The following is a 9,798-nucleotide window of genomic DNA, read 5'->3' on the forward strand; positions in this document are numbered from 1 at the left end:
GGGGGGGGCGTCAAAGGGAGGGGGGGGGGGCGTCAAAGGGAGGGGGGGGGGGCGTCAAAGGGAGGGGGGGGGGCGTCAAAGGGAGGGGGGGGGGCGTCAAAGGGAGAGGGGGGGGGGCGTCAAAGGGAGAGGGGGGGCGTCAAAGGGAGGGGGGGGGGCGTCAAAGGGAGGGGGGGGGCGTCAAAGGGAGGGGGGGCGTCAAGGGAGGGGGGGGCGTCAAAGGGAGGGGGGGGGGCGCCTCAAAGGCATGGATTCCTCCCCCTGCATTTCCTGCAGTGGACAGGAGGGGGGGGGCAGTGGACAGGAGGGGGGGGGTAGTGGACAGGAGGGGGGGGCAGTGGACAGGAGGGAGGGGGCAGTGGACAGGAGGGGGGGGGGGCAGTGGACAGGAGGGGGGGGGGCAGTGGACAGGAGGGGGGGGGGCAGTGGACAGGAGGGGGGGGGCAGTGGACAGGAGGGGGGGGGGCAGTGGACAGGAGGGGGGGGGGCAGTGGACAGGAGGGGGGGGCAGTGGACAGGAGGGGGGGGGGGCAGTGGACAGGAGGGGGGGCAGTGGACAGGAGGGGGGGGCAGTGGACAGGAGGGGGGGGGCAGTGGACAGGAGGGGGGGGGCAGTGGACAGGAGGGGGGGGCAGTGGACAGGAGGGGGGGGGGCAGTGGACAGGAGGGGGGGGCAGTGGACAGGAGGGGGGGGCAGTGGACAGGAGGGGGGGGGCAGTGGACAGGAGGGGGGGGGCAGTGGACAGGAGGGAGGGGGCAGTGGACAGGAGGGGGGGGGCAGTGGACAGGAGGGGGGGGGCAGTGGACAGGAGGGGGGGCAGTGGACAGGAGGGGGGGCAGTGGACAGGAGGGGGGGGCAGTGGGACAGGAGGGGGGGCAGTGGACAGGAGGGGGGCAGTGGACAGGAGGGGGGGGGCAGTGGACAGGAGGGGGGGGCAGTGGACAGGAGGGGGGACAGGAGGGGGGACGCAGTGGACAGGAGGGGGGACGCAGTGGACAGGAGGGGGGGGGCAGTGGACAGGAGGGGGGGGCAGTGGATAGGAGGGGGGGGCAGTGGACAGTGACACACACACACACACACACACACACACACACACACACACACACACACACACACCTCAGTTGATGCGCCCTTTCTCAGTTCCGTTTGGCGCCGGAGGTGGGGAGCGACACCTACCTGTACTTCGGGCGCCGCCACCGTCTGACTCGGCGCCGCGAGGGAGGAAGGGGGTCCGCCATCTTACGCGCCGCGTGGCAGCTGCGGGAAGCGAGGTGATTTGGAGCGGGGAGGGGGGAGAGGTGATTTGGAGCGGGGAGAGGTGATTTGGAGCGGGGAGAGGTGATTTGGAGCGGGGAGAGGTGATGCCGCTGGGGAGGGGGAAGAGGTGATGCCGCTGGGGAGGGGGAAGAGGTGATGCCGCTGGGGAGGGGGAAGAGGTGATGCCGCTGGGGAGGGGGAAGAGGTGATGCCGCTGGGGAGGGGGAAGAGGTGATGCCGCTGGGGAGGGGAAAAGGTGATTTGGAGAGGGGAGAGGTGTGTGTGTGTGTGTGTGTGTGTGTGTGTGTGTGTGTGGGTGTGTGTGTGTGTGTGTGTGTGTGTGTGTGTGTGTGTGTGTGTGTGTGTGTGTGTGTGTGTGTGTGTGTGTGTGTGTGTGTGTGTGTGTGTGTTTTATTTATTTTTTTGGACCTTTGGCCCGTCACTCCGCCTCAGGCCAATGAGAGGTGTGGGGGGCGGGCCAAGGGGGTGGGTGTGAGTGTGTGAGGCCAATGAGAGGTGTGCGGGGGCGGGCGGGCCAAGGGACCAATGAGATTGCCGCTAGGGACACCGGACATCCAGCAGGCAGGCATGCATGCAGGCAGGCAGGCAGGCAAACATACAGTGCTTTCACTAATATAGTATAAGATGTATTACTACTGTGAAGCGCTATGTACATTTTATGGCGCTATACAAATAAAGACATACATACATGTTACATTGTTACACTATCAAGTTTTAAATTCTATTTGTTTAACTTAGATGTGTTAACGGTAACCACTGCCCTTCCCTCAAATACATTGACTCACAGTTCAAACAAGGGCGACCTTATTCAAGATTTAAAATAAGGGGGGGGGGTCAAGCTCTAGATTTATTCTCTTGCAGGGTTTTTAACAAAATTAAATCTCAATTTCCGCATTTTAAACATCCCTATAAAGTACATTTTTAAAAGGATGTATTTTATTTGTCAGAGTGCAATACAATACAATAGTGTTCTTTAACTAGTTTAATTTAATTCAGTAATATTTGTATCCTATACGCACCCTTACTGGTTCATACACACAAGACTCTAAATAGTATTTGAACTGGTAACATTTTTGGTGAGAATTATTAATAATCCATGGTTTTTTATTATTGTTTCGAGGTATATAATGTATTATTCTTATGATTACGTATACCTCTGGCAATAATGAAGTATAATGATTGGTTCCTTGATATTATTACAGCGGTGAGGTCTCCTCCCCCCCCCCTCCCCCCCAACCCTCATAAGCAACCCCTTTCTCTAATAGGACCTGGGAGGAGGATTTGTATGGTGGGGGATTTCTGAGGTATCGATCATTTTCAATTTGAATTGTCTCATATTGGTATAGGTCATCATTTGGGTTTGGGGCGTATACATCTTGTATATCTTTATTTTGCACGTTCGTGTATTTGTTTGGGTGTTCTGGTGTAATAGGCTTCACTTTTCACATGTAAGAAATGATTGCCCCCTCCTCTTGATTACCATCCCTCAGATGGCTGTCTCAAGGCCGCCATCTTCGATTCCCCCCACCACTCAACACTGTTTTCCTCAGTCGCGGTCCTAACGTATATTGTTCCACTTTCTAATTGTGTTTTTGTTCAATAAAGTTTTATTTTTTTAACGCTCCGCTGCCGTAGCTCAGCAGCTGCCACTACAGTGCCGCCTTCGTCACATTTGTGCGGAACAGCCAATAAGCGGGCAGCTGACCAGTATCCCCACCCCCTCACTGCACGTGCGCCACGCTCAGCCAATCAACTAGCAGAGTCATAGCAGAGCAAGTTATCATTAAAGCAACCTCTAGGTGGCGCTAATTACCAATGCCGTGGAAGCCGCCGTTCACATATCAAATGGCTTCACGCTGCATTTAGACTGAACGGCATGGATAATAATAACCTTACCGATCCAACCAGGGGCTGCATTGACTAACTTTTGACCAATATGTGAGGCTCCCCCAGAAGAGGGAGAACCTGCTAGACAAATAGTAAAAGAGCTATAATCAACTACCCTGACGGCTGCCGGGCTGAGTTACCCGGCTCCAAGGCGGGTCTACTACACATTAGGGAGACTCCGCGATGAGCTCACTAGAGCTCGAGCAACTCTATATCCGACCTCCTCGGAGGGTCCGCAGGGAGAATAATCAACTGCCCTGTCAAGAAGATTGGAGAACAGCACTGAAATGCCGCTAGGATTCACGCGGATTGTATGCAGATTTCTGCTTTCTGATTGGCTCAGTGTGAAGGGATTGAAGACGGTGTAATGATTGACTCAGAGCAGTGTGGAATTGGGAGGCCAGTTCGCCACGCCCACTCTGGTGTTGCTAGGCAGCAAAGAAAAGGAGTTAGAGGGCGGGGCCTTTTTAAAGGCACAGTGTATGTAGAAAGTGTAGTGTGAGCAGATATCCTACAGAGTGCACTGTGTACATTACACTAGTGTTTCCCAACATTTGTTTCACTCCCTGCTGAAAAAAAATATTTGTTCCTCAAACCCTAATTAATACAAGTTAATGCCGACCCATCAGAGTATTGCTAACAAAACTGTTTGCCTGATCCCAAATGGTATAGGGCTGAGGGGCGCAAGATTTTTCAGGGGGGGCGCCGCGGTTGCAGAGGCCCTGGCGCTCTTCCCCCCAATGCATTTAAATTAATGCCGGGGGATCGCGTGAGGCCCCTGCAACTTCGCTTACCTTTTCTGCGACCATGGCAACATGACATCACGTGACCCCGCAGCGGCATTTGACGCAGAGAGCTGGAGACAAGGTAAGGGGGGGGGGGGGAACACACACCTAATACGGATAGCATGGATAGAATATCTGTCAATTACTCGAGGAGCTTCCAAAGTCACATCCCCACAATGCCTTAGGCCGCGGATATAGTAGGCGCGATCCGTGGCCTTGGTATGGGGAGGCGCAACGGTGGCGTGCCCGTGACATCATGTGAGTGGTTCACCCTCATTGGCTGAACCACTCACGTGACCCAGCCGTTGTGCGTCAAAATAAAATAATTTTGTCTGCGCTTCATCGCGCGCTCTAGGGCCTGCCTCATAGAGGTGCGCGGTCGCGGGGAGTATGGACGCAGCCTTACCGGTGTGGATGCAAAGCATTGTGGGAAGCATCTTTGGAAGTTCCTGCTGTAGTGAGCACTATACCAGCCACACTAAGTTACAGTTTGGCGCCTTACTAAGTGTGCATCCCCCACATAATATAATACTTTCCTATATGTTGCTGGCAGTGTCTGCAGCGCTGTCCATTATTATGCAGCTCAATGAGACCCTGCCCCACAGAGCTTACAATCTAATCTTGGTGCCTGAGACACAGAGATAGTGACTCACCCTAAGTGACAGAGAGCTGGCACTTGGATTGGAACCGGATTCACCCACACAAAGCCAGTGACATTACCTCTGAGCTACTCCAGCTTTCGCCTTGCTCTGTCCCTCTCGCCTTCCTTCCGTCTCCCCTCCATCTCCCCTCCATCTCCCCTCCATCTCCCCATGCCTCCTCCCTGTGTCCCCGTTTCCCACTCTACGGCCTCTGCCCACGATGCCTCCTTACACTGTCCCAATGTTCCCTTTCCTCTCATTCCAACTCTCCCCCCTCTCCCGTGTCACTCTCCCCCCTCTCCCGTGTCACTCTCCCCTTCTCCCGTGTCACTCTCCCCCCTCTCCCGTGTCACTCTCCCCCCTCTCCCGTGTCACTCTCCCCCCTCTCCCGTGTCACTCTCCCCCCTCTCCCGTGTCACTCTCCCCTTCTCCCGTGTCACTCTCCCCCCTCTCCCATGTCACTCTCCCCCCTCTCCCGTGTCACTCTCCCCCCTCTCCCGTGTCACTCTCCCCTTCTCCCGTGTCACTCTCCCCCCTCTCCCGTGTCACTCTCCCCTTCTCCCGTGTCACATCTCCCTCCTCTATTTCTTGGGTCCCCCCCCGGTGTCCAGTTCTCCCTCCTCTCCTCTGTCCCACTCTGCCCCTTCGCAATGTCACACACCCAGTGGGTTCTTACCTGGGCAGCGGGCAGCGTCTCCCCTCATATATTTCCCTGCAAAGCCTTTCAAAATGGTTGCCATGCCAACGGACGCCGCGTAACACCGCGACTTCACGTAGCATCTCGTTGCCATAGCAACCGACGTCACATGATGTGCTCACATCAGGTGGCGTTCCCATTGGCATGGCAACGCTGCGCCCTTTGACGCCGTGCGGTCATATTGAGAGGCTTGGCAAGGAAACAGATGCAGGAGTTGCTGTGAGACGCGGCCGCGGTGAAGGGAAGACAGTCACAATTAAGCACCGGTTCGGCGAACTTGTGAAATTTTAGTAACGGGTTCGCACGCACTGGTGCGAACCGGCAGAATCCCACCACTGCACACCCCTCTGTGTCCCCTACATTCCCGTGTCCCCTACTACCCCCTCCACTCTTCCTCCCCAAGTTCTCTGTCCTGCTTTCCCTCCTTCTCTGTCCCGTTCGCTTTCCCCTCTCTCTGTTCCATTTGCCCTCCCCCTTTCTCTCTGTCCCGTTTTCCCTCCCCCTCTCTGTCCCGTTCACGCTCCCCCCTCTGTCCCGTTCACCCTCCCCCTCTGTCCCGTTCACCCTCCCCCTCTGTCCCGTTCGCCCTCCCCCTGTCCCGTTCACCCTCCACCCTGTCCTGTTTGCCCTCTCACCCTGTCCGTTCGCCCTCTCACCCTCCACTGTCCCGTTCGCCCTCTCCCCGTCTCGTTCACCCTCCCCGTCTCGCTCTCCCTCCTCCTCTGTCCCGCACTCCCTCCCCGTCCTGCACTCCCTCCCCGTCCCGCTCTCCATCCCCCGTCCCGCTCTCCCTCCCCCTGTCCCGCTCTCCCTCCCCCTTCGCTCTCCCTCCCCCTTCGCTCTCTCTCCCTCCCGTCTCGCTCTCCCTCCCCCTTTGTCCCGCACTCCCTCCCCGTCCCGCACTCCCTCCCCGTCCCGCACTCCCTCCCTGTCCCGCTCTCCCCCCCCCCCCTCTGTCCCGCTCTCCCTTCCCCCTCTGTCCCGCTCTCCCTCCCCTCTGTCCCGCTCTCCCTCCCCCTCTGTCCCGCTCTCCCTCCCCCTGTCCCGCTCTCCCTCCCCCCTCTGTGCCGGTCTCCGTCCCCCTGTCCCGCTCTCCCTCCCCTCTCTGTTCCGCTATCCCTTCCACTCTGTCTCGCTCTCCCTTCCCCTCTGTCCCGCTCTCCCTTCCCCTGTCCCGCTCTCCCTTCCCTGTGTCCTGCTCTCCCTCCCCCTCTGTCCCGCTCTCCCTCCCCCTCTGTCCCGCTCTCCCTCCCCCTCTGTCCCGCTCTCCCTCCCCCTCTGTCCCGCTCTCCCTCCCCCTCTGTCCCGCTCTCCCTCCCCCTCTGTCCCGCTCTCCCTCCCCCTCTGTCCCGCTCTCCCTCCCCCTCTGTCCCGCTCTCCCTCCCCCTCTGTCCCGCTCTCCCTTCCCCTCTGTCCCGCTCTCCCTCCCTGTCTTGCTTTCCTCCCCCCATTCCGCTCTCCTCTTCCATCTGTCCCGCTCCCCAACCCCCTCCCCATCCAACTCTCCTCCCTCCCCTATTCTGTCCTACTTTCCCCGTTGCTTTACCCCCTCCACTGTGTACCACTCTTCCTCCCCCACTTCTCTGTCCTGCATTCCCTCCCTGCACTGTTATCATTCCCGTCCCCTTCTCACTCCCTCCCCTCTCTCCCCCCTCTCACTTTTCGCACACAGTTTCAGTAAGTGCCTTTTCACTTTATTCCAGCCCCCCCTCCGCGTTACACAATTGTCTGTGCGAAGTCATCGTGTGAAGGCGCAGGAAGAGGGTAGTGTACAAAAGGGGACGGGGTTAGGGGTGATGGAGGGGTGATATATCCATATATATTTATACAGTTATATTTCCAAGGCTCTGACCTCCCTCTCACCTCACACACGTTAACATACACACACTCATATATACACACATCCAAACATATATATACACGCACGCATATGTACACACATCCAAACATACAGGCACGCATATATACACGCACGCATATATACAGATACAAACATACTCACGTATATGTATATATATATATAAATATAAATATATATATATATATACACACACACATACATGCAAAAACATGCATGTATATGCACATACACACACATATGCACACTCAACAAACATACATGCATACAAATTATATATATATATATATATATATATATATATAAACACACACACACACACACACACACACACACACACACACGCATATTTACACACACATACAATCACATGCACACATTCATATCTACATAGAAACATACAAACACTCATATGTACACACGGAAATGCTTGCACATATACATACACATAATGACATGCTCATCATACACATATACCAACCTACGCACATAGAGACACAGTCACATACTGATGGACACACACACACAATTTTGGACCCATAATAATTTAATTTGAATGGAATGAGACCCCATTAAAGTCTATGGGGAATGAAATGTGACACTTCCTCCCGGTGAGTGAGACTGCCCTCCTGGTGAGTGAGACTGCCCTCCCCGTGAGTGAGACTGCCCTCCCGGTGAGTGAGACTGCCCTCCCCGTGAGTGAGACTGCACATCTATCTCTAAATTAAAAAACAGATACACAATCATACAGGTATACAGAACACACAAACAAGTGCACACATACACAAATAAATATACACATACTGTATATACACACACATACACATACATATATACACACAGGGCTCGACACATGCACTCGCCCACGGCGAGTGCATGTTACCCGCTCGCGAGTCTTACCGTCGACAGTGTGTGGCGTGTCCCGGCATTCTCCTGCTTCTCCCCCTGCAACTTCCGTGTCTCCCCTGTAAACATGGCTTGTTTACGGGAGTTACAGGGGAGACACGGAAGTTGCAGGGGGAGAAGCAGGCGAATGCCGGGAGACGCCGCATACTGCCGCCGGTAAGACTCGTGAGGGGAATGAGAGAGTTTTTTGGTGGGGCCGGGCAAGTGACTTTTTTTGGGGGGGGGCGAGTGTTTTTTTTATTGGAATTTGTCGAGCCCTGTATGTATATATGTGTATGTATATACATATACACACATACACACACACAGATACAGTATATATGCACGTACACACATATCACATGAAGAAGCTCAACTCTCCTGTTTGCTAAAGTTAATCTTGCCCATATGTAGATACAATCATGTATATATGTGTGTAATTATATATTTAGAAAATCAGGGAAGCAGGCACACGACGTATGTAGCAAACGTGTCTTTAATACCTCGCTTGCTGCATTTGTGGTGTGTCTGCTTCCCTGAGCAGCTGCTGCAAGCAGCAGTCTCTCCAGTCTTCTGGACTACACCTTTAATTGTATGCAGACCTTTTTTGCATTATATATATATATATATACACACACACACACACTTTATAAATCAACTTTCCTCTCGTTTGCTGCACTGTTCAATCAAGAGTTATTTAACTGGATCTTTAAACATTTATTTAGCAGAATTCATAACCAATCTCGCAACGTTTTGAGGGCCGGGCCGCCAACAGGGGGGGTCTGCCGGGGTTGGCATCCCGGGTCCCGTGAATCAGGGAGCCCGGCCGACCGGCCCCCTGTACGACCGTGCCCATTTTTCTTTTAAATGCCAGCGGTCCCCGTGCAGCCGCGGGGATCAGGGGCGGGGGAAATGCTCCCATGGGAATTAGCCCACCAGTCTTGCCCCTCCCGCTCAGCCTACCTCCCGTGCCCCCCCTCAGTCTTCCCTCCGGGCCCCCCACCCCCTCTGAGCCTAACTCCTGTGCCCTCCACCCCAGAGCCCACCTCCCGCCCCAGGCAGCAGCCGTGGGGATCGGGGGCAGGGGGGAAGCATCTGGCGGGCAGGGAAGCAGCACCCACCCGGTCAAGGTCAGTAACCCAGTCAGTCACTCAGTCAACCCCAGGCAGTCACTCAGTCACCCCCAGGCAGTCACTCAGTCAAGGGCAGTCACTAAGTCACCCACCCAGGCAGTCACTCAGTCAAGGCAGTCACTCAGTCACCCACCCAGGCAGTCACTCAGTCAAGGCAGTCACTCAGTCACCCACCCAGGCAGTCACTCAGTCACCCACACACCCACCAAGGCAGTCACTCACACACCGACCCACCCAGGCAGTCGCTCAGTCACCTACCCAGGCAGTCACTGTCACCCAAAGGCAGCCACTCACTCAGTCACCCAGGCAGTCAGTCACCCACCCAGGCAGTCAGTCACCCACCCATACTTAACCCCCGCCCAGGCCCATACTTAACCCCCCCTCAGCCCATACTCAACCCACCAGGCCCCTGCTTAACCCCCTCCCCCCCAGCCCATAATTAACCCCCTCCCAGGCCCATACTGAATCCCCCCCAGGCCTTTTGTCACATAGGATGTAGCATTGGGTATCTTTGTCTTTTGTTGAAAATATAAAAATAAACAGATTGCATTGTAATATTTTTTCCGTATTACAATAAGAAGAAAACAGTTAAGTAAATGTTAAGTAAAATAGTTTCCGTGGTAGGTGCGCTAT

The 9,798-nt window shown here is 55.1% G+C and overlaps 1 protein-coding gene and 1 non-coding gene across 2 annotated transcripts in view; both read right to left on the reverse strand.

Annotated features, from left to right (window-relative positions):
• Positions 1-5,387, reverse strand: part of C8H12orf57 (chromosome 8 C12orf57 homolog) — a 22,037-nt gene extending 16,650 nt beyond the window's left edge. The window contains exon 1 of the mRNA XM_075612610.1: positions 5,269-5,387. Within this exon, the coding sequence (XP_075468725.1) occupies positions 5,269-5,372 (104 nt within the window). The 5' untranslated portion in view covers positions 5,373-5,387. The remainder of the gene's footprint in view (positions 1-5,268) is intronic.
• LOC142502206 (U7 small nuclear RNA) lies at positions 3,219-3,279 on the reverse strand. Its single transcript, XR_012803661.1, has one exon. It is a non-coding gene; the product is annotated as a U7 small nuclear RNA (small nuclear RNA).
• Positions 5,388-9,798: the final 4,411 nt, after the last annotated feature.

Source organism: Ascaphus truei, chromosome 8 (assembly GCF_040206685.1).
Source record: "Ascaphus truei isolate aAscTru1 chromosome 8, aAscTru1.hap1, whole genome shotgun sequence".
Lineage (NCBI taxonomy): Eukaryota > Metazoa > Chordata > Amphibia > Anura > Ascaphidae > Ascaphus > Ascaphus truei.